Below are 23484 nucleotides of genomic sequence, written 5' to 3' on the forward strand. Positions count from 1 at the left end.
CGTAAATGCACATCCACCATCGTAAAATGCTCATATGCTCAGGTAGTGGTTCTGTGAACGAGTTGATGGGTGGATCGTGTGCTAAGACAGAAAGTTGGTATTGTTCTTAAGGTATGCAAGGCCGGCAAGCGAACACGGACCAGACAGAGCTCTTGTCGACTACGAAGCTTTCTTAGCATTTTGTGCCTGCTCATAAATCCAATCATTCAGGCCAGCACGATTTCTGGCAATCTCGATGGCGTAGAACTGCATACGAACAGCAAAGATGGTTTCCTTCTCACCATATTCTGTTTGCGGGTTCTTTCTCAACATAGTGCCAAAATTGAAGTCTTCGACCTTTTTCTCGTACTGGTTGACGAAATTTCTCCATTGTTCTTTCCCTTCCTTACTCTTCATCTTGTCCTCATCTATGGTCTGAGCAGGATCGAAGTCGGGAAAGTCCTTTTTGAAATGTTCGAGAATCTCGTCATCCATACGCGTCAATCTCAATACGGATCCAGGCATCTTCTCGAGGATACCCCAATAGACCGTCATATGATGAACAGCCTTGACTGCAAACTGCTTCTCCATGTCCTCGTAGTTGGGCGCATTTTCGGCGTCGATCTGCTGCGTCAAAGACATGGTCGTGACTTCTTGCTGCTTACTTCGATATACAGGCTATATTCAATCGTGTTTAGGGACGCTCAAGGTCTGCTGTGTAGTCCAAAGTGTGCTAAGCAAGTTGTTACTGACCAAAAATTACGTGCACGAGATCCAATTATTTCTGAGGCAGGAGCGTCACTCACACGTGCAGGAAACCCTGGTCGAAGAAGGTGGTTGAACATTGCCGCTAAAAGATTACCGGTAGACCATGAAGTAGGCTAAAGGGCTGAGATCGACACCCCACCATATCCTACTAGGGTATTGCTGCAAAACTCGGAGCAGTGAGGTATGGGATGCAAATTGACGCATGTGAATTCGTTGCACGTTTCGGCTGCCACACATAAGGTTGTTCCTTTACAGCATCAGCACGTGAATATGAGAGGATTCTCACTCCGTATAGGAGGCTCTCTCTGACAGCGGGTGCAAAGGGTGTGTCGAAACAGAGCATGTTTCTCGTCGTGCCTACTCAGCTTCTCCACCTTCTGTGTTCCTTCTGAACCTCATCTTCATGCTCGTCTATATTCCCCAAGTGCTTCGATTGTGTGAAACTAATCTTTCTTTAAGCTGTACATTCATACTTCGAGGTCCTGAATTGCTTAATACACCAGCCTAGCAAATTTTCAAGTCGCGCCTGTACTGATCAGGTGTTAAGCGCTTGCCGTCCTGGCTGCCTATTTGACTACGTCCACTTTTTGAAAGTCCCTGTTGCACGACAAGTTCAGTCGCTGCCATGGACACGCCACAGCTGCATCGACCACTTCCTCGCAGAGCTTTCGACCTCACTCCGATTTCTGCTGATTCGTCCAAGCCTCCTTCGCCAGCAGCAGAGGCTCAGAACGCTGAGCTTCTGATGAACGATCGATCTGAACTTAGCCCTCCTCCCAGCCGCACACGATCCATCCTGAATCTAACCTCTTCAACCTTGTTGGGTATATACTCGAACGCTACTGATGGAGGAAGAGGAGATGAGCTGAATACACCTTGGGGCACTGGAGCTCAAACTCCCAGCTTGAGCCACAGACAAAGCGCTGATGTTGATCGACTACAAGTCCCGTCTTTCCCTTTCAGCAATGAGACTTCTCGGAAACCAGTAGTGCGTAAGGCACCGAAGAAGACTGTTAAGAACTTCTATCTTCCTTTGCTCACTCAGACTATCATGCTCTTCGCCTTTGGTCTGGGCTTCGGCTCCCTGCTCACACATCTACACAAAACACAGCAAATCACCCCGATGCCTGTACCACGCGGTGGTACAAACTCGAGACACTATCAGATTGCTTGGGGTATACTAGGAGTAATATTGGGAAATGCACTACCACAACTGGACTCTCTTCTGGACGATGACGACGCCATTACTGGTGGCTTCGACACTAAGACAACCCAGTATCAACATATTCGATCATTGTCCGGCACTTCCCAATCTGGCAAGGAGAGACCTTCACTTACTGATAATGGTCTCGGCCCCATGTGGTATTCAGCTGTCCGAAGTGTCGGAGCTTTTGCTGGGATCGCTTTTGCATTGGTATGTAACGAACCCATAAAAGACAGGATCTTCACTGACTTTCGCGCAGCGAAAAATCCCCTGGCAGTCAACTTTACAGGTTTCATTGACTCTAGCTGTTGCGAACCCAGTTTTGTGGTACTTGATCGACCGATCGAAGCCCGGTCTTGCATTGTCCCTCCTTGTGAGTGTAGCAGGCACATTCCTGTCCCTGTTACTCAACCCTTCATTTGTGCCGGTACCGAACATCTACCAAGAGCATGCTTCGGAGAAGCTGGGAGTATTTCTGTGGCTAGCCAGCATACTATTCTGCACTAGCTTGTGCTTTGGAGCTATTGGTAGACGATTGCAACTGTAGGAGAGCACATGAACATCATCAAGTAGGAGCTACCATTACCAGTCATGCTACCATTTTCTCGATTACTGCCGTGTCTACCTGCTAAGCTTCAGAAAGCCGGATTCACACCATCATACCCCACGTTCTCGATGTGCGCTCGCAACAACATACCAGGCCAGCTAGCCTTGGGATGCTTTTCTGAATCCGGCCAGGTCATACTATCCACCTTGTCGGGGATCTTCCTGGCCTGCTTGACCACTGCATCAGCCAGTACTTTCTCAATACGTAGACGTGGTAGAAGCAATTCGATTTCGGAAGAGTAAATTTGAGCACCATACGCGTCTCGACTAGCTTGGCTGAAATCCAACTTCACCCCCAGTCTTACCAACCTTGTAAAGGGATCGATCCGTTCCGCAATCCCTGGCGAAGTGTGCAACGCGATGGCAGTCCACACCTTGTGACACTCATCTGGAGGTATCCCGTGACTGGCGCAGAGGTTCGATGCTGCATCTGCACCCTCAATCTCAAACCTCTGACTACCATTATATTGATCGCTTGCACCAAAGTCATGACATATGCACGCCAAAAACAAGAGCGATAACTTGGTATCTTGCAAGTTGTTGCCTTTCTTGTCTGCAAGCCATTTCGCGAGCAAGTACACCCTCAAGCTGTGGTTGAGAATTGCTTCAGGAAGTGCTTCGGCGGCGACATTCAGTGCTGAATTGCATGCAATATTATCAGGAATCTGGCCCTGCAGGTCAGGCGGCAGTCGTGCAAGGATGTTCAAACCTTGTTCATTGTCCATTGTTTATTGGTGGTATGGGAGGTCCAACCAAGAACTGGCGTTTGGTTGCACGAGGATGGACGATATGCACGATGATAATATGATTGTTGTGGTTGTCAAGTACGACCGGTTTCTTTGCAAACATCAACATGAACTTTCCAAGGACAATTGTCTCACTGGCACGGAATGCGCCATAGATGTGAATGTCGGGTGCTGATTTTATGCATCCTCTTCGTCGGTAGCGTGGCTTTCCCCGGGTATTGCTAGCTGCTACGGATATTGATTGTGGCCCACTTTCATTTCTAAATGTGGTAGATTCGTCAATCAGATCATGTACAAGTACACAGAGTTATCGTCCGGCATGTCACTCTTGCTGTCTACGAACACATGATCCAAGATTTCTAGATAGGAGAGCGCTTGCGACGAAGAGTAGGTGGGTAGTACCCTGATAGACTGGTGACCGAACGAGCATCCAAGTCGATCTGCGCGACTTCAAGTTCAATGCTTCGAGGTCCAAATTGTCGCATCTCGTGTCTCAAACGTCTCCCAGCTTAGCAACAACGTCATGCTCAGCAAGCCTCACACCAATCCAAAACACTCAAAGCAGAGGCCTCCCCTGAAAACAAGCGCGTATGAGGCCTGAGCTGGTCAATCTTAGAGGTTGAGAAAGTACATTGATTCATGCACGCGATGAAACTAGCTCCATCCAGCATAGCGAAGGTTTCTCACACGCGACTTGCATGGCGGACAAGACCTTTTATTTTGGTGCAAAACACACCAGAGGTCCATCCCCTGCTAGTTTATCGATGAAAGTCATCTTCGCAGTCCCTCTCATACACCACTCCCTTCCAGTGTTTGGTCTCCGCCCCTCTCTTGGACCCTCTTGTCGCTCATCGCCTCACTTTATGTAGCAGAGAGTGCGCAATTTTGCCCTCTATCCACTCCTTTGCTCGCAACTAGCACGAGAGCCGGTCCTTTGGTGCCACGCTTCAGCTGCTGCCCAAAAAGAGTCCATGCTGCCTCCTACCACTGAGACTCTGGTTTCAATTCAACGACTCTTCACCGCCTCCAGCCCGCCAGCATGGTGTCCTTCCAATGCGAGGTAAGCTCCCATGCCTTGCATAAGTCTTCTTTACACTATTGACGTTCCGTTTACAGGGTTGCGGTGACGTGCAGACAAAGAAAAAACTCGACTCTCATAGGAACCAATGCCATGCGCCCTTCACGTGTATCGACTGCATGACCACATTTCAGGGCACTGGATATAGAGCACACACAGTATGTTGATACCATTGCCCGGCATGCGCCTTCACTGCAATCTGCTCGCTCTTGCAGCTGTTTTCTGCCCAACTACGCTGACCACATCCCAAGTCATGTATGACAGAAGCCCAAAAGTACGAGGGTCACCTTTACAGAGAGAAGCCCACCAAGGCTTCGAAGAGGAAATCAGTCTCTATATTAGAACCAAACGAGAACAATGCCCTCGTCCGGCACCAACCTACTGTCCAAGATGAAGAGCTCGAGATCCCTCCTCAAGTACCGACCCCTCCACCTGCTGTAACTACGGGCAGTAGAGACAGTGTGTTTGACTATCTTGTGGATGAAGACCCGGATACACCTCAGATTCAATTCGCATCAGAGAGAGAAGAGATGTCTCTGAAAAGGGATGCGCCTAGTGTGTTCGGTGGGAGTAGGCCAACAAGCAGGAACTCGAGCAGAGACGAGTACAGAAACAAAGAGGAACGTCTGGAAAGCAGGGACTACCAAGAGAATGGCTTCACCTATGGTGCCGAGCCTGTGAACCCACGACCTACCCACCCCAATGCTAGCTCTGTCACATTGGATTTCATGACTCCTGCCGCCAAAGCAGCAAAGGCCAAACTGGACCGAGGTGTACCACAATCAGCAGGACACAGCAGACAGAGTAGCAATAGCGAAAAGAAGCGCAAACGACCACAAAGCGATGATCACTCTGGCGACGTTAGCATGACCGATGCGCCTGGCACAATCGTCCGCTCAGTGGTCGATACACCAGGCGCCGTCAATCACTCAGGCCTGACAGGTGGTCTTCAGCGTATGCTTCAAGAAGAAGACGACGACGATTGGGGCCGCCTACAAGCACGTTCGCCACCATCATCGCCAAACCCCGAACGTGACAGCCGTGCTCTGACGAAGCTCAAGCCAGTCAAGTCTCTCAAGAACCACCAATCCGAGCCTCAATCCCCACTCAAACGTACCCGACGCTCAAAAGACGCAGATGATGCAGGCCTAGGAATCAGCATCAAAGGCCGTGCAGGCCGCGTCATGTCCATGATAGGCGGTGCCCTCTCCACACATACAGAGAGTGAGCTCGGCAAGCCAAGACGACGAGGCAGCAGCTCCGACGCCCGAGAAGATAAGATATTGGTCCGAGGCAGAGACGGTGATCGAAGAGAAAGAAAAAAGCACAAGGTCACCCGCCACAACGGAACTAGCAGTGCCAACGTTCGCATGGAGCGCTCTTCAAGGTCAAAGAAACGACAAGGCAGCACATCACCCGACATTCACGAATCGAAGAACGGCAGTACAAATGGCAAGCAAAAAGCCATTGAATACCACTCATCCAGCCACCACCGCTCCGCACACTCACCGTCCGACAGCGACGCCGATCGAGGTGGCCAGCAAATGGTCGTGTTCGGCGAAGAAGAACGCCGCAGACGGAAATGCGACGACTTCCTCGCCTACATCACGAAAGGTCCTGGCAGTGAGAAGGGCTATAGTATCAATAAAGTCCTCAAACGCTATCATCGTGACAGTGAAATCACCAAGGAAAACGACAAGAGGGAAGAAGAGAAGGATCTGTGGAAAGGCCTGCGTCTCAAGCGGAATGATCGAGGCGAGGTCGTTGTCTTTTTTGCTTGAGGAGCTGGCCTCTTTTTGATGAGTTGGATGATAATATGGTTGATGAAGGAGGAGGATACAAAGAACCACGCTTTTCATTCACATACACCTGTGATCGAATGTCTCCCATTCGAGCGCCAACTTACTTGCCTTACTTAGCGCCCTACTACCTACTTTACGCCTTTACACGACTTACCTGAACGATTCTCCTTTCCTAATCTCAAAATTAATCACGCCCTACTCTCCCATCAGTCCGATTTGAACCATGTACAAATACTAGCTTACTTCGATCTACCTACTTCCACCAATCTTCCTCTTTTTGAAAGTTGGAGCTGGGAGTCATGTTCGGCCTCTGTGTTCTACTTGATCAGTCGAGATATGTATTATGAATTAATATCGTTATTGTGTTATGGATTTTATGAGCAATTATTGGCCGCTATTGGTAAATGGGTAGATGAGGCAAGAGATGCAGTGTGCAATGCAGTTTCGAAATGAGAAATAATATAATATTACGTCAAATTCATTGAGGTTTACGCAAGCAAGAAAGGAGTTCGACATCAGGAGGTGGTTGTAGAAGGAATATATACGATCGTACAACGTTGTGATTGACCATAGTTATTGAGCATGGATTTCTGTCGATACTGCCACCGATCTCCTCGTCGTGCGCAGGGATGTGAAGAAGAAACCCGAGTTCAGAGAACTCTTTAATTGTCCATAGATATGCTGCCTCGTCTCCATCGACTACTCTTCCGAGACCACATGCTGAATATCCGCGACTCGGACCTTACACGAACCCATCCTAAACGTACCTGCTGATGATGGCAAACATCTCAACTTCGTTGCACAAAACGTGTTCTGGCCACGTCATTGCGTGCATCTTGTGTTTCGTTCGGGATAGCCTGCCTTCCCGTTCGGGCAATGAGATCAATTTCATGTACCGTGAGACAAGTTACGTACGTGGCCTTGGAGAAAGAGATGTGGACCTTGTGGTGAGTGGACCATGGTAGGCCGAGGTGGATTGAGTGGACAGAATCGAATGCCATGTGCCATGAGCGTTGTCCTGGCAGAGTACGAGGTGTTGACCTTTGTGTGTCTGATGCAATAGACTGGAATAAGCACCTTAGACAGCTACGCTTCTGCAAACTCTTGTTGTAAGCCGTTCAGAACACCCTATACTTTGATTTTGGGCCGCGTTGTATGTCTGCAGTATGTAACGGGTAGAAAGACGTATTTCGAGCTGGGCACGTACTTGGACGTGGTGTAGTATCTCTAAACGAGATCGACTGCCGCAGCTGCGATAATACACGATCGTGCTTGGCCATGTATGCGTACGAGAACTGAATGAAGCCTCGGAAGTTAGTGTTCAGATCCATGCATTCGCGATATGTAGAGTTTACGTTCGATGTTGAGTATGTTTCAAGTAGGTCTGGACACAGTCAGTCGGTGCACCACAACAAGAAGTCAGAGGGATCGTACTCACAGCTCTTCGTGCCGCTTCACCACTGGTGCTTGCTCAAAGGACCCCTCCAATTCCAGATACTCGGCAGCAAAGGCGGCAGTCAGGAGTGACCAGTCCTCGATGGTGGGAATGTCTAGGTATTCTGCATTGTCGCCAATTCGATGCCATTGAGAAGGAAACCGGGAAGGTATAAGATGAAGGGCCGGGACACCACGAGCAACGAAGGGAATATGATCGTCCTGCATCATGGTCTGCTGAAAGATAGCGTCGTTTTTCTTGTCCTTTTCTGGTAACCAAGTCTGGCTATTGTCGCTCTTGAACAACCCCATCTTACGGAGTCGATGTTCCAGTTTGGCGAGATGCTGATAAGCCCAGTGAGTATTTTGCATCCAGCTCGGGATTGGAAGACTCTCACCACTTCCCAGCAAGTCGAGTAGCACAAAGAGGTCGATGCTGTTGAGTTTAGTCTTGTAGGTGCTGCGGGCAGGATACATGGCCGTATCCCAATCGTCGGCTAGTGCTCGTGCACCATAGATGCTATCTGTTGCAGTCCAGGAATGAAAGGCTTCTTCGCCATCAAGGAAAAGGACTTGGAGGCCGAGAGCGTTGCTGTCCTCCAACTCGAATTCATCTGTGGTTTCCTGCATCTTTTGCCATTTGTTGGTCATAGCTGCGTCTATGCTCCGTACAGCGGACATAATCATTGCGCATGGAGCGGCAGAGTCGGTTGCGCCAATGAAACCTACGGGCTCAATCTTAGAGTCGTAATGGGCGACCAGCGTGAGGTAGCCGACATGACCATCACTCAGCCAAGGGGGACGTCTTGAAGCAATGAAATTCCTGAAAGGAACGTCCTCATTTCCATGAGTAGGTGTCTTCGAAGTGGAGTTTTGAACCTCGATATTCCATTCTGGTAGCTCGCCTTGGAAGAAACGGACGAAGTGGTCAAGGACTTTGGTGGAGTTCTCCGTACCAGGTACTCGAGGTATGAGGATAGGAGCCAGAATAGGTCCAGTGTGAATGTCAAAGTCTCTGGACTGCGAGCGAGGGAATCGTTGTCTGATCGTGCTGTCGCTTAGTGTTGAGTAGGCGTTTGGCTTCAGGCAGGTCGAGGCAAGCACGGCCAGCGCTGTTGTGACCCTACATAGTCTCATCCCGTCTTGGACTACTCGTACATAGGCTCAGCACGTAGACAGAGTGCAGAGGTTCAACAAGTTGTACTTCTCGCTCTCTTGTGCTCGGAGAATCTTCGGTTGCATTGATCGCGAATTGTCTCGGTTCGTTCTGTAGAACATCAACTTTCATTGCTAGCACGAGGCGCAAGGGTGCTGTAGATTACTTGGAGGGTTCGCGTGTGCATCAGAAATCGTCTTATGCAGGAATTTGATCTAAAATAGGCAGTCATGAGCCTACCGAGCTTCCTCGTGAGTGAGATGCGAGCAGCTTTCAGATCGTGCGCACCAAGTCACCACAACTCTCTCAGAAGATGCTTCAGCGTCTCTCAACACAAATTGGACTCCAAGTCTGCACCAGATGGTAACAAGAGGCAGCAGATAGACCGACGACCGAAACCCAGGTGGCCATACGATGGTGCTTTAACACGACCCAGTAAACTCTCACAATCACCTTCTTCAAGTCCAACACCTTCACAAGCCGGCCAACCACGTCAAGAGCAAAGCACGGAATTGGTTCCTGAAAAGAAGGAAGAGAAGGGACTTGATACTGGCCGCAGAGTGCCCGTTCCTCTCCGAGTCATTCCTAAAGCCGACCTGAATCACAACCTGAAACTGTCCCCGAGAGAAAGACTACACATCGAGGTCCTGACCAGACAACTACCGAAAAACAACCAAGAAAAGAAGCTCTACCGCGAAAGATTACAAGTGTACCATCTGGGCTCTCTTAAAGAAAGGTCAATGGCTTTCCTGAAAGTCGCTGCAATTGCCTCAGCTGCCCTCACTACTTTCGTCGTTGCGCCTGCTTTCCTCAAAGCTGGCTCTGCTCTCTGGTATGTGGCTACAATGTGGGGAACCGGCTTCGTGCCTGGCGTCGCCATCAACTACTGGACCAAGCCATACGTAACACGCATCTTCCTCGAACTTCCTCCAAAGGCGAGACAATCAAGCAAAGCTGCTATGGAATATGCAAGTAACCTACCCAGGGACGCCGATCTCGATATCAGATACATGAAGCCATGGGCTTTGGAAAGCTCCCTCAAAGCCAGGATCTCAGAATTGGAGCCCGTCAAGAGTGGTTTCAAACTCCCCGCCGTGAATCTGAAGCTAGTCGACTACAAGAGCCGCAAAGAATCTGGCAGCTTTGTGCCGAAAGCCTTCTGGGTTGACAAGAAATCCGCCACAGGCAAGTTGTCCAAAGATACTATTCCAGGTCTTTGGGACAGCCTCTACAAGCAGTTGATGAGGTCGTCAGAAGACGCTACTGCCACGAAATGGAAGAAAGCAGCTACCAAACAGCTCAATACTGCTGTTGCAAGCTAAACCTGCATGCGTGTGTCTCAAGCACAATCAATAATTAATCGCCCTCCAGAGACCTCTGGGTACATACCCTATTACTCCTTCATCCTTCAGGATGTCGCCGGCAAGACGTCCCGTCACTACGGACCGCTCTATTTCACGACCACCTACAACAAAACGTTCATACCCACCAGTACCACGACGTGTCCATTGGATCTCCGAGAACCCGGCTTTGGACGTGCAGGTCTGCTTCGTGAATCCCGACGATATTCTGTCGACTGAAAGAAACCATTTGCGTTGGTGAGTTGAGCCTACATCATTGACAGCTCCTATATATGCGTTTTTGGCTCGAATGGCTTCCTCCTCGTCATCAGATGCCACTGCTGCCAAGTTCTCGTTCTCAGCATCTGTGGACGCTGCTTCGTAGCCATCGACCTTCTTCCTATTAGGCGATTGTGGAGGCGATTCCAGACGAGACAACGAGGACAGGCCTCGCTTCAACGGTGGTGGCTTAAAAGGATGATCTTGACTGCTTGGTCGCTCAGAATCTGAGTCTGAGGGATCATTCGCAGCACTCGGCGGGACTACTTTTCGGCGCCGACGCCTCGCTGGTTTCCTCGGCTGCTCCACACGGTCGTTCTCCTTATTCAGACGCAAGGACAACGTATACCCACCAGGCAACCGTGTGCCATGTAACCTCAGCTTGATCTTGCGCCTCTGAAAAGCTTGCCTAAGCTTCTCCTGTTCCGTCTGCAATTTCTTACCTGATCCTGCCACAGCCACAGCCTCATCACCATCCTCACCTCCATCCGTCGTCTCACCATCCCCTTGCTCAACCGAATACGGCAAAACCTCATACCGCCCCGTGTCCCAAATCAACATCGACCCCGTCGCATGACTCGCCGTCTCAATCAAATGGTTCCACAAACAATGCACACGCGTCTCCGTAGCATTCCGATTTAACCGCCGACTATTCGGATCTCCCGGCAGTCCGTACATGATCGCGAAACTTATCGAGCTGGTCGGATTACACTGCAGACGCAGGTCGTAGTGCGTCCCTGCGATGGGATGGTCGTGTTGGTGGACGACGAAGTGGCTGCCTTTTAGGGAACCTGCGTTGCGGGTGTATAAGTCGATCCAGTTTGAGTGGTTGAGTCGTGGGGAGGTGGGGTCTGGCCAGCTTCGAGATGAGAGAGCTGAGAGGAGGTGGTTGGAGTAGAAGGCTACATGGTCTGTGATTGTTTGTTCACCAGCCTCGATCGCTGCTGATACGGACTTTGTATGTGGGAGGTCATCGTTGGCGCGGCTGACTTTCTTGGCTGAACATGGAGGCGAGACGGTTCGAGCTAGTGATTGTAGGCGCTGTAGGCCTCTCTGTCTTCGGCGATTCTGGCTAGCCTGGGAATTCTCGCGCTCCTTTTCCTGCTCAGATGATGAGTCGTGTTGCGGTAGAGGTCTCTTAGCCACCATCAGCCGTCAATACTCGGTATGTACATTGTATGTAAGCACGGTACTAATAACAAAAGAGCATTGCGATGTCATCAAAAAGATGCTATACCAGAGTCACGTGGAATAGTTTGTGCCGTTTGCATTTGGTGCTTGGGTAAAGACTGCAGTATTACCAAGGATAGGGTCTATCACTTGTTACCCAGCTGAAATAAGAAGCCACACAGACAGCGAGAAGCATAACCTATGCCTCCAGAGACCGAGTGCGTTCGTATTGAATGATATCTCCCCGAACTGTATCCCAAGGCTCATTCTAGCGAACCGACGATATCCCTTTCCCCGTTCGTGTCTCCTCGGAAGAGTTTTTACCTTTCCAGAACGCGACAGCTGCAAACATCACGAGCTTGACGCCGGAGGCTATGTACAGACAGGCGGCCAAGCCCCAGTATTTCCGTTTGTAGACAGCAGCAGCCAGACTTGCACCTGCTATCAAGGCCAGAATCGCGCATATTCGGTAGCCTTGTCGTGTCTGTCGTCCCCCATTGACAGTATAAAAGCTACACCAGAAAACCTTGACTGCACGCCATCGCGTACCTTTCTGTTTGTATGCACTGCTCAAAGACTCTTGCGCATCGTGCTTGAAGTGGATTGTACCAGTCATGTAATCGTGATACAAGGTAGATATGACGATGGTGGGCAGGTCACTGAAGGATAGGACTCGGGATAGTGTGACTTGACCAGCAGCTTGGAAGGCAAGGAGACCGATCGGAAGCAGGTCAAGGTAGTTATCGTGGCTGCAACAATTTAGCATTGACCGGTGTTAACAGGACATGAGCATACCCTTCCTCCTTTCGCTGATTTCCCGAGCTGAACTTATTCGCAGTGGTACTCGCTTTATTCGAGACAACCTTGAATTCAGCCAACGTCGCGCATGTGGAGAGAGTGACAGCCTGGATTCCAAGACAAGCTAGTATCCGAAGCCTGTTGTGACGACGCGGAGTATAGACTCGCGTAATTGATGAGAAGATGAAGCTGCCAATACAGAAGAAGACGATAGCAGTAAGGGATTTGAGCCAATGGTACTGATGTTGAGTTGGAGGCTCTCCAGCTATTCGTACTGCTAAAGTGATTGTATTGCCTGTCTGAAGATTGGCAAACACTGCCTAAGTGGTAAACGATGCGACATCGACAATGCCCGAGACAAAGAAGCAGGCCAGTAATAGAAAGATAGTATACTCTTGCGAGATGTTCTGGCGTAATCGCAGCGCTAACATGTCGGCTGACGATGAATGGCTAGGAGTTGCTGATATCTCGATATAAACGGATGTTGTTTCGTCGTCGGAGACGTAAGCAGGCTCGAACACTATCCTGTCGAGTGGCAGTCAGGGCAGGTGCACGGTAGGCAGGCGCGACTCAGTTCAGGCTGGCCTTCAACTGCTGAATCAGCATTTCGGTATTCGACTTTGGATGTGACCCTGATTTCTCTCTTCTCTGCCTATACTCAGTACAGGTTCGTTTCAGTCCTTCTTCTGTACTGAAACGAGGTTCATAACCAAGGATACGTCGTGCTTTCTCACCACTTGCGTAGCGGATTGCTGTGGCATCGTTGACACTTCCTCTCGAAAGAGTGGCAGGTGTGTGAGTGAACCATGTCAAGGCTTCCATGACTGCGCCTAAGACCCAAGCAAGACCAGCAGGCACTGGCACAGTAAAGGACGGTACATGGCCGTTGTACTGCTTCCAGACCGCAAGACAGAATTCACGGAACGAGGTTGGTTCGTTATTCTGTATGAAGAATGCTTCACCGGCAGCACTTGGGTCATCAGAGAGTAGGTTCTCCAAGGCGAGAACATGAGCATCTGCACTGTTGCCAACATAGACCGTATCCCATAAATTCAGCCCATCACCTACTTGGAAGACACTTTCGTTCTTGTCAATGATGCAGCTCACAATGCTCGGAAGCAATTGGTGGTCTCCCTCACCGAAGGTTGTAGCTGGTCGGATTGAGCATGTCAGCAAAGTAGATTTGGTCTCCTCACAGACCGACCCATTAGCCTGCAGGACAAGGGATTCTGCAACAGCCTTGGTCTCACCGTAAATGCTGGCCGTGCCTTGCTCGACCACGGGCCACCTTTCATCAATATTAGCATAGCTCTGAGTGTAATCATCAATCACCACACAGCAAGTCGAAGTGTAAACGAACGCCTTGACGCCTACTTTTTTGGCTGCATCCAGAACATTTCGAGTGCCATCCACATTGATACGATAGGCTTGCTTCCATAGACGCCTTCGATAGCGATCTTCCAAAGGTGGAACAAATCCAGCAACATGGATGACGGCTTCAGGTCGCCGATGCTGGAAGGCTTCATTCAAAGAAGGTATATCCAGTATGTTGATTGCCACAAACTCGACGTTGGGATGAGCAATGCCTCTTTCCTGGCACATACCCTTATCGATCGACATATCCAGGACACTTAGCTTCCATGTTGGGTGTTTTCCAAGCAGTGCTCGCACTATGGCTGATCCTACAAAACCGGTTCCTCCCGTGACGAAGACTAGTGGGCTTGCCATCTTGACTTACGTCAAATATTGGATGAGGTGGTAGACTGATTTAAGAGCATTATTGTAGAAGGATATGCGTGCAACGGGGCAAGAAAAGGTACAATCCTTCGAGTGCTCCTGCCGCTGGCCTGATGTTTTACTAACAGCCAATCGGAGAAGTTTATTGTACATGAAGTATGCTACATCAGATACTCGTATATTATGTCCATCTTTTTGTACTTCGAAGTGTCTTCCCGTGGCCTGAAATACTGCAGACGGCATTGGCACTGTTACACCTGACTCTCATCAATCATGCTGTCCATAACATTGCCTGTTCAACGATTCTCTTTCTTTGAGGAACAAGTAGACCAGCTGTGCTGTAAGCGCAGACTCTCGAGGCCAGGGTTTTGCGCAGCGATGGACGTAACATTCCTCAACAGAAGCCCGAAGTAGTGTTTCATCTAGATCCTGAGTGTGAATCAAATACCTCTTCAACGTACTCGGCACAACAATTGACCACCCAACTTCCGTTCAACACATTCCCTTGCCTCGAATATACCTTTATCCGTACTTACATACATACACTCACCAGGCCTCGTCAATCCATTAACATACCCACTCTTTCTCCCCAACACCAGCGCCCGCAGACCCTCAACATCCATCCATATCCGTCTCGTAGGCTTACTTACGAGCTCAATCTTCTCCATCACAGGCTGGCTATTCCAGTACTTCAAGCCTAACCATAATCTCCTCGACGCAATGTTTTCTCTTGTGACTGGCTCTATCTCATGTCCTGGAGTGTTCGAGCTCGGGTGGGAGAGGAGGTGGTGTGGTGGTGGTGGCTCGGGCCCACCACGCACGACTGTACTTATGAAGCCACTGTTTTGCAGTTGTAGTGCGAGACGTAAGTGTAGTTTTGAGTTCGGTATCGATGTAAGACCTAATCGTGCTTTGGATGCATTTGAGAGATGCGAACAGACGTTCGCTAACTTTTCCATGGACATCTTGGCTGGGGATTATGGATTGGCTTGTGCGCAAGGAAGACTCGATAGAACTCGGAGGTCTTGTTGTCGACGTCTGCTACTCCTCCTCTTGCTGCCGATGCGGGTGATCACTAAGAACAGAATATAGTAGATATGGCAGGATCCTGGTGGAGGGTGCGAGTATTCGTTTAGATGACTGCGACAAAACCTTCTCACAGGAACGACGACAACTAAATCAGACAGCGCATCGACTCCTTGATGTTGAAGCAGGTGGATCATGGGTGTGTTGAAGCGCAACGCTATCGACCACAAGATTCGCCAATACGAGACTCCAAAAGGCAACTTCGCCGACGCGTCTGGTATATATGTGTTCCCATCAAACATGAAGTAGAATTGGTCAGGTATTCTCGCCTTCCTGCGATTACTCCTTTACATGAGATGCCAGCTCTGTCTTCAGGGTACCCATATCTGACAAGTAATGTAATTGGCAGTGGTAAGAAAGTTAACCTTACTACGCATGGATGCGACTTCTAACATGGTGATGTGATGCTGATAGAACAGCAAAAATTGGGTAGTAGGTATCTGCAACACATCGAGGAAGTTGTACAGCATACATACTTGTCTTAGATGGTACCACTCGTGAATCTTGTCATCCCGTGATTCTTGTCTCTGCAGCATCGGCCCTCAAAAACCTCCCAAACTCACTGCTAGCACCCACGACTGTGTTGTCAGCCCCAGCACCAATACCTAGATCGGCCAGCCCTCTGCTTGGCCTGTTTCTGTCGTTCCCATACCGTGTTTTACCAGCATTTCCAAACAAGCAAGACCATAAATCCTCCTTGTCAACCATCTCACCACCAGTCTTGCCAGCCGCAAACATCTTGCTCAAGTCTGCTGCCTGCAGCTCTTTCGCGTTTGCTGTTTCAATTGCGATCTCGCCGTGATCACGACTAGGCGTAGTGGCTCGCGACACGTCACGACTTCTGCTGTCCATGTGGGCGAGTCTTCTCTTGACCGAGATATCGTAGATGGCTTCTTCAACAGTTCCCTCAATGAGATACATCCAGATATATGTCGCGCGTAGTTGTCCGATCCGGTGTACACGCGCGACAGCCTGCAGCTCGATCGCCGTATTGATCAGCGGTTCGCAAAGAACGACATGATTGGCACATACTAGGTTCAGTCCAGCAGCGTGAGCTTTGGCATGGAGGAGGAAACACTCATTTGCTGGATTAGTCTTGAAATCGAGAATGCCGTCCTTATCGTCGAATTTGGAGTGGATGATAGAATTGTCTCGCATAGAACGAGACAAGACTTCCAGGAAATCTCGATATTGTGAAAAGACGATTGTCTTGCTACCGGGATCAGATCTGCGAAGGTACAGAATATGCCTAACGAGAGTATCAACTTTGGAGCCGTAAGACGAACCACGCAGGTCGATCGATTGGATCTGTTGCAGCACCGAGGGTGACATTGTAGCGTATATCGCATTCGGCACCGATGGACTCACTTCCGTGGAAGCTTCTCGTTCGTGGAGTGAATCCTCCGGATCTTTGACTGCCTCAACCAGTTTGTACGTGACATCAAAGAAGTCAGCGAGCTGAAGGCGCCGCTTGCAAACCGGACAGTTGCGATGTTCAGACCACCACATCTGAATACACTCTTTGCAGAATTGATGTCCACAGACTGTGAGAGTGCCTATCTCAAACTCGAATTGGCAAATAGTGCAGATCTTAACTTGCTCTTCGTCCTCTTGTTCACCCTTCAGATTTAGCAGATAACGTCGCTTGGCCAGAATCACCGAAAGCTTTTTCGCGGCAATATCTTCCGCTTCTCTTGCACGATTGATCAATATCTGATTGGCAGATTGACCTACACTATCGTCGTCTCCAATAGGTGCGACCATGTCAGATATCACTTGTAGAGCTCGATAATAGTCAAGGCGAGCATTCATTGTGTCCCGGTAAAGATTGACCTCTTGTTCTAACATGCTCATGGCTCTCGTCTGTTCGGCGTGAAGTTTCTGTACATATTTAAGGAGATCGTTGACGATGACCAGTTCTGCCCGAGCTCTTGCACTCGTGCTTTCCTGCCACTCGAGAGCACTAGCTAGAGATCGAAGCTCGGTCAAAATACCTCGAAGCGACCCGTGCTGCAACGGGTCTATGCGAATTTTTGCTCGTTCGGCTAGTAGCTTGATCATCAATTCGGGAGCTGGACCCTCACCTTCCTTAGCAGTCCGCAGGAACTGCTTGGTCTCTTGCTTGAGAAGTAGGTTTTCCTGCCCGGTAATTGCATCGTTACGATCGGCGAATAATGCTCTGAGCATTTCCATGATTACGTACATCTCATCCTGATGCTTGGTGGAATCCTCGTACTCTTCACCTGTGAGCTCAACGCCATCCTCTTCATCGACTAATGTCTGACACAACATATCGGTCATCCTTGATCGAATCTCCGCAAACTTGTCTGCGTGATCGTTCATGGCTATACAATAATGGTAGAGTTTCTCGAAGACCTTTCGACTCTCAATACCACCATGATCGTCCTCTGAATATTTTAGCTTTGGTACAACAACAAGCCCGGAGTCCTGCTTCTTTGCCCTGATAGTCCTGACTCGTTTTTGAGCTTTGACTCGAGCTTCTGTCAGCAATTCTTTACGTATATGTTTAGCGTCTTCATAAGCTTCGGCCTCAAGCCTCTCTAGCTCCTCAACAGCGGCTTTCTGTGCAACCTCCTCAGGGGCCGTCTGGGACTCGGTTGATGGGGCGGATATTGTGGTGTCGGATGGAACGTTATTCGCCGGACCTGCACTCTCTTTGTCTATGTCTGGTTGTGAGTCAGACAGCACAGAGACAAGTTCAAGCTCTAGTTTCTGCTTAAGTTGGTAGAATGTGTTGCCGATGAAAAACGCGCAAACATGCTGGACCTCTAGTGCAGATCGCAATCGTTGACGAGCAGTAGTTAGCGAGGCGTCCGGATCCTCGTCTTCTTCGGTTTCGCTGTCCGCCACGGACGACTTATTATTTCTTCGTCGTATTTTAGCCTTATCAAGCTCTCTACGCAGATCATCGCGACAACTCTCTACGAAGGTACTTGCTTCAGCGTAGCATTCCTTGAAGATGTCTTGGGCGGCCTGTGATTCTCTGGCATGTTCCAGAATTCGGGCTCGATCAGCTCTTGCAACAAGCATATTCCTTTTTTCGGTGTGGAGTATGGCGTCGTTCTGCTCGATCATGACTTCCAACACCTGCGCGACAGTACGTAGTGGACCTCCACCTCTCTTTCCTAAAGCCTTCCTGTTACGACCTCCTATTTCTGGATGCAAGCAGGTTTGCCTTAACCGCTGCAGCCAAGTTCTCATGCTTTCGATTGTAACGGGATCGTTAGGACTCCATTCCCCATTCAGAGGTGCTCCGGAAGCGTCCAGTCCAACGGCTTGCTGCATGTCGTAATGCATTTGTGCATAGTGCGACTCTTCGACTGCAGTAAAAGGTATCGTAACGACTTGTCTCGATTGTGGCGGAATCCGTAACTCGTCCCGCACCAAGTCTTTACTGTGGCGCAATGCGGTTGCGCCAATGAATTCCCGAAACAGCGGGCGATAGTAGAAGACAAGATGGTCCCATAAGCGAGTCGATTTACACCAGGGTTCATACTTGAGGAACAGCATGAGCCCGTACAGGTCTCGATGACTCTGTTTGAGGGGTGTGCCAGTAACGGCCCAAGCATTGACACGTGGAATGAGCCTAGCTACAATAGCAGCATTGGAGACACCGCTTTCGACCATCTGCGCCTCGTCGAGCAGACAGCGCCACCACAACAACTGTGTAAGCGGGCTTTTCGGAGGTGTTCTGCGAGGTCTACTCCGAAGATTTCGATCTGATGCTTCCTGGACATAATGTATTTCGGAGGCGATGACGCTATAGGTAGTAAGCACGACATCTTGTTCAGCTAAAACTCGTACAATATCGTCCTTGCGCTTTGAGCTACTTTTGATACCTGCATAGTGAAACACACGCAGAGATGGAGCATGTTCTCGAAGTTCCTGCTTCCATTGTTCTAAGATTGTGGGAGGTGTAATGATGAGAGTGGCGTTAGTCTCAACCAGTGCTTCTGAATTCCACGGCTCGATTGGTGTCTTGTCCCTCGAGTGCGAACACATAAGTGCGATCATTTCCACCGTCTTGCCCAACCCCATTGCTTCAGCTAGGATTCCTCCTTTGATAGTACCATACTGCTCCATGACATCCGACCGGGAGGAAGATACAACGGCGAGCGCATGGCTGATGTAGCACGTCGAGCCGTCGGCATCGGTGACCTGCTCAAAGTCGAGAGGCAGAGTAGACTTCGCATCTGTGCTTCTTACGATCTGACCAGATGGCAAAGCCTTGACGCCCTCCCTGTTCAACATCCAATGAACTGCGCGATTCTGAAAAGGATACAGTGTGCACTGAACGGTGTCGAGACGTAGTGGATCTTGCTGTACTGGAACATGAACATTGTCGTAGAACTCTTTCACATCCCAAGGAGTCGCATCTAGACCTGCAGCAGAGTCGACGATAGAGCAGTGCTTCCTGAGAAGACCGCGGAAATTTGTATCGACCTTCTCTCGTGCGTGAACGGAATCGTGCCAAGATAGGTCGACATGAAGGACCAACAACGACTCTTCTAGGGTCAACTTTGCTTCGTACTGTGCCAGTGGTGTGGTAGGGCTGCTCTTGCGACCTCCTGCATTCGTGCGCAGGATGAGACAATCGCTGAGCAACGTTTCGGCTCTAGGGTCTTTACTTGGGACTTCGACATTGACGATGGCCTTGAACGATGAGACTCTCAGTCCAACATGAAACCTACCAGCATTCAGATTGAACGACAAAATTTCAGCGTCAGCAAATTTGTTGCCTTTTTGTAATATCTTGTAGACGTTTGCATCATTAGTGCTCACAACACAAGACCAACGCACAAGAGGAACAAAGTCCGAGTGGTTAGAGAGCAGAGAAGAGGCATCTGAGACGAGCTTTGCACGCTTGTTAGGACGATTCTGTTGCAGATCTTGATCGGACATGGCAATTTGCAGACATTGGCATGCACACGGAGGATGACAAGGAGGAAGTTCGTTCTGGTTGGCGAGAGACGAATAACGATAACGCTTCCGCCGTACCACTTTTTTCGGGGTAGAAAGACGTAAGAACAGAACGCCTGATCACGTGGCGGGTGCCTGGCTGTGTTGAGAGGTCCGATTCTGACTCCCAGTCGTGTAGCGAAATAATAGTCCAGTAATCCTGCTGCGGCAAGAAGCCTGAATATGGTTTCACAACATGTGTAGCAAGAGCCTGATTGAGGCGAAATTAAAAAATCATCTAGCACAGACACGGAGAATTATGCTTTGGATATGATTATATTCGCTTGCTCATTGCCTTTGAAGGCTACGCTCAAGAACGCTGCGCTAGAAGAGAATCGGATGTCATAAATACATGCATGCCAACACTCGCCTCAACCATTAATCGTGATCATCGTCGTATTCATGACCACCTCGTAAACCAACGATTCTGTATGATGACATGATAACTGAGTCTGGGTACCAACAGCATACTCTTGTGACTTTTCCTCTGCCTAATACTCCGCATCAAGTCTAGGAAGGCCGATGTGTCCAACGTGTAATATTGACAAGAAGACTGAAGCAATCTTGCAGAAGGTAGACCATTTACAACAGGAGCTTGAAAGCAGCCATGAGGACAGCCATGAAAGCACCAGTTGTGATGGTGGTCATGGAAGCGTCGCTGCCACTGGACGTAGCCGAGGCAGCAGATGAGGCAGCACTGCCTGTACCAGAAGCTGCAGAACTGCTGGCTCTGCTCGTGGCAGAAGCTACGCTGGACGAGGCACCAGAAGTAGAGAGGAGTGCTTCAGCTGTAGCATTTCGAGTACCACATTGCTGGTTTGTTCGGCAAGCTCCTTGGGCCTGAGCGTTGTTTGGGTTGTTTCTGACGCATTGGATGTAGGTCTCCTGGCAGACGAAGAAGGGCAGGCTCTGGGTATAGGCGGTGGAGTCTGGCACAGTTCCGTTGGGGCATGTGCAGCTGTACATGAGAGTGTTCTATTGACAAGTTAGTAGTGAAGATGGGCCAGATGGAAGTTCCTTACGCTATCGCATGTGTTGAGAGAAGCTGCACCACCGCATATCTGAGGGCAAGTGTTGAGCTGAGCCAGACACCATTGAACTGAAAGCTAATTAGTACAGACCATCTCAGCTGTTCGAATTAAAGACTCACACTTAGTGGCGGCGGTCACATTGTTGGCGTCGAATGCTTGTGTAGCAGTTGGTGGCATAGACTGCGCAACTGTGCTGGATGGTGCCACCGACGAGGCGCTGGAGGTTACAATGGTTTGAGCATTGCCAAAGGCAACAAGGGCCGATGCAGCCAGGATCGATCTGAAGAACATCTTGATAGAGTGATGTAAGTTTATTGTAGAGAGAATAGTGAAGCTGTTGGTGAGACCAATGTTAGCTGATGCAGCGTGGAAGATATTGCAAGCTATGAGAGACACGGCGAGCACAAGTGGTAGAAATAGTGGGCAAGCTGAGAGCTTGTGGCAAGAGCATGTGGGTTGGGAAGGAAGGATGGAGCAGCGACAAGACACGAGAAGGAAGAGTCTGCCGCTGCCAACCTTCGCAACTGCTCGGCGAGATGTTTGTGGAGAAAAACTGGAGGACAGTAGACGAACACAACTGCAACTTACTCTTTGCGATACAAGTCTGGACTTCTTTTGCTTCGCTATTGATGGGTCAACGACGAGGTGCTCTTGGAGAAGGAGATACGGACTGAAGGTAAATCACTGGCTGGGAAAGTCGTCCTTTATGCGATCTCGCTCTCGTCGCAGGTCAACAAACGTGTTGCATACAATCGGGAGGCGGGATTGGTTGGTCTGCTAGTTTCACGCCGGACCGACAGTGACATGCTCTAGCCTCAATTTAACCTGGATGTAGATTCACCCTAAACACTTTGATTTTGAACTAAAAACTCTGCTCCAACTTTTTTGCCAGTGCTATGGTTCCACCTCAAGCAAGGTCGTATGCAAGCACCTGCTCTTATCTCAAGCTAAAAAGTCCTCTCGCGGTCATCAAGCACGACAAGGACAAGAGATCTCGAAAGTCCGAGGCTTGCCACCAATCATAAACCTTCAGCGTACGTGGCTGTTCGTGCTTAAAGTCTTCTTGGTTTCACCAGACAAGATGGCGCTGTCCTCAATGAGGCAGAGCGACTAGACGCAAGGAATTTAATGCCAAAGCAGATCAAGCAGATCAAGCAGATTGACATATTGCCTAGCCCACGATCGTCCGGCACCAGACAATCTCTACCCCAAACCCGGTGAAGCGTCCTGACAATGTGGCTGGTGTCGTGATCGGCGTGGCGTAGACAGCATGACCGGGGATCCACTCTCTTCGAGATCCAGTTTACCGAATTCAACCAATACCAACACTTTACCCAAACCGAGGCTATATACTTTGTGGCCTGCGCGTGAAATCCGTTGTATACAGAATTCGGCGGTAGTGGTTGCGGTCGTGTTATACAACGTGGTTGCGTTGTACTTCATGACAAGTCGCCTGCGGTAGCACCAGAATTCGACAGGCACTCATCAAGTGGTTTCCTCCTGCGTTGCAAGTTCCCAGAGCTGTAGACACTGCCACCTTCACCATGAAGGAAGCATCCCAGGATAGCTCAGAGATGAGCGCTGCGGATTTCATGGAGACCTTTCTGATTAAGCAGAGCCCTCCACAAGAAAGCATAGACTACTTCAAATCTGTCCCCTGGCTCGCGAAGCACATCTCAAATCCAGCTTACAAGATAGTTCCAACGTTTAGCAGGCATCTAAAGACATCCGGGGAGGACTACTACTTCTCCCGCACAATAAACACCGAGCAAACGATGCCTCACATGATCAGCCTCCAACTACGCAATTTCGTCACACCAGACCTTACCGAAGCACAGCCTCGCGAGACAGTATCGCCGGAAAGATCACATACGGCAAAAACAATCGTGCCAGAGAATCCCGACTGCCTCTTTTTGATCTCCGTCGGCCCTCGAGGATTAGACGGACATCCTCTCACAATCCACGGCGGAGTCACCTGCGCTATTCTCGACGAGACCATGGGATTCCTTATCATGCTACACGACAACAACCTTCGAGGTCCTGGCCCGCGAGACAGTCTGTACACTGCCAATCTGAATGTGAGCTATCGGGCTCCTGTGTCGACTCCAGGGGAGCTCCTGGTGAAGACGTGGTTGGTAAAAAGACAGGGAAGGAAATGGTACTGTAAGGGACAGCTCGTGGACATGAAGGGTACAGTATTAGCCGAGGCAGACGGTTTATGGGTTACGGCACGCAGAGAAAAAATGTGAATACAGTGTGGCGTCTGGGAAGACTATCGAGTTTACGACTT

General features: G+C 49.6%; 9 protein-coding genes across 9 annotated transcripts; 4 read left to right on the forward strand and 5 right to left on the reverse strand.

Moving 5' to 3' along the window:
* Window positions 1-159: 159 nt before the first annotated feature.
* On the reverse strand, window positions 160-824 carry LTR64_008483 (uncharacterized protein; the record flags this gene model as incomplete). Its single annotated transcript, XM_064902794.1, has 2 exons — window positions 160-657; window positions 786-824. The coding sequence occupies 2 exons, from the start codon at window positions 822-824 to the stop codon at window positions 160-162; spliced, it is 537 nt and encodes a 178-aa protein (XP_064750683.1).
* Window positions 825-1372: 548 nt separating this feature from the next.
* On the forward strand, window positions 1373-2498 carry LTR64_008484 (uncharacterized protein; the record flags this gene model as incomplete). Its single annotated transcript, XM_064902795.1, has 2 exons — window positions 1373-2161; window positions 2211-2498. The coding sequence occupies 2 exons, from the start codon at window positions 1373-1375 to the stop codon at window positions 2496-2498; spliced, it is 1077 nt and encodes a 358-aa protein (XP_064750684.1).
* A 1844-nt stretch (window positions 2499-4342) lies between these two features.
* LTR64_008485 (uncharacterized protein) lies at window positions 4343-6162 on the forward strand (the record flags this gene model as incomplete). The annotated part of the gene is made up of 3 exons (XM_064902796.1): window positions 4343-4363; window positions 4420-4539; window positions 4633-6162. 3 exons carry the CDS (start codon window positions 4343-4345, stop codon window positions 6160-6162), a joined length of 1671 nt encoding a protein of 556 aa, XP_064750685.1.
* Window positions 6163-7617: 1455 nt separating this feature from the next.
* LTR64_008486 (uncharacterized protein) lies at window positions 7618-8754 on the reverse strand (the record flags this gene model as incomplete). Its single annotated transcript, XM_064902797.1, has 1 exon — window positions 7618-8754. The coding sequence occupies one exon, from the start codon at window positions 8752-8754 to the stop codon at window positions 7618-7620; it is 1137 nt and encodes a 378-aa protein (XP_064750686.1).
* A 249-nt stretch (window positions 8755-9003) lies between these two features.
* On the forward strand, window positions 9004-10095 carry LTR64_008487 (uncharacterized protein; the record flags this gene model as incomplete). Its single annotated transcript, XM_064902798.1, has 2 exons — window positions 9004-9024; window positions 9154-10095. The coding sequence occupies 2 exons, from the start codon at window positions 9004-9006 to the stop codon at window positions 10093-10095; spliced, it is 963 nt and encodes a 320-aa protein (XP_064750687.1).
* A 2835-nt stretch (window positions 10096-12930) lies between these two features.
* On the reverse strand, window positions 12931-14088 carry ERG26_2 (erg26, C-3 sterol dehydrogenase; the record flags this gene model as incomplete). Its single annotated transcript, XM_064902799.1, has 1 exon — window positions 12931-14088. One exon carries the CDS (start codon window positions 14086-14088, stop codon window positions 12931-12933), a length of 1158 nt encoding a protein of 385 aa, XP_064750688.1.
* Window positions 14089-15690: 1602 nt separating this feature from the next.
* On the reverse strand, window positions 15691-20106 carry LTR64_008489 (uncharacterized protein; the record flags this gene model as incomplete). Its single annotated transcript, XM_064902800.1, has 1 exon — window positions 15691-20106. The coding sequence occupies one exon, from the start codon at window positions 20104-20106 to the stop codon at window positions 15691-15693; it is 4416 nt and encodes a 1471-aa protein (XP_064750689.1).
* A 639-nt stretch (window positions 20107-20745) lies between these two features.
* Window positions 20746-21485, reverse strand: LTR64_008490 (uncharacterized protein; the record flags this gene model as incomplete). Its single annotated transcript, XM_064902801.1, has 3 exons — window positions 20746-21138; window positions 21186-21262; window positions 21314-21485. 3 exons carry the CDS (start codon window positions 21483-21485, stop codon window positions 20746-20748), a joined length of 642 nt encoding a protein of 213 aa, XP_064750690.1.
* A 1253-nt stretch (window positions 21486-22738) lies between these two features.
* LTR64_008491 (uncharacterized protein) lies at window positions 22739-23443 on the forward strand (the record flags this gene model as incomplete). The annotated part of the gene is made up of 1 exon (XM_064902802.1): window positions 22739-23443. The coding sequence occupies one exon, from the start codon at window positions 22739-22741 to the stop codon at window positions 23441-23443; it is 705 nt and encodes a 234-aa protein (XP_064750691.1).
* Window positions 23444-23484: the final 41 nt, after the last annotated feature.

This window comes from Lithohypha guttulata (genome assembly GCF_036872675.1).
Source record: "Lithohypha guttulata strain CCFEE 5908 chromosome Unknown scaffold_10, whole genome shotgun sequence".
Taxonomy (NCBI): domain Eukaryota; kingdom Fungi; phylum Ascomycota; class Eurotiomycetes; order Chaetothyriales; family Trichomeriaceae; genus Lithohypha; species Lithohypha guttulata.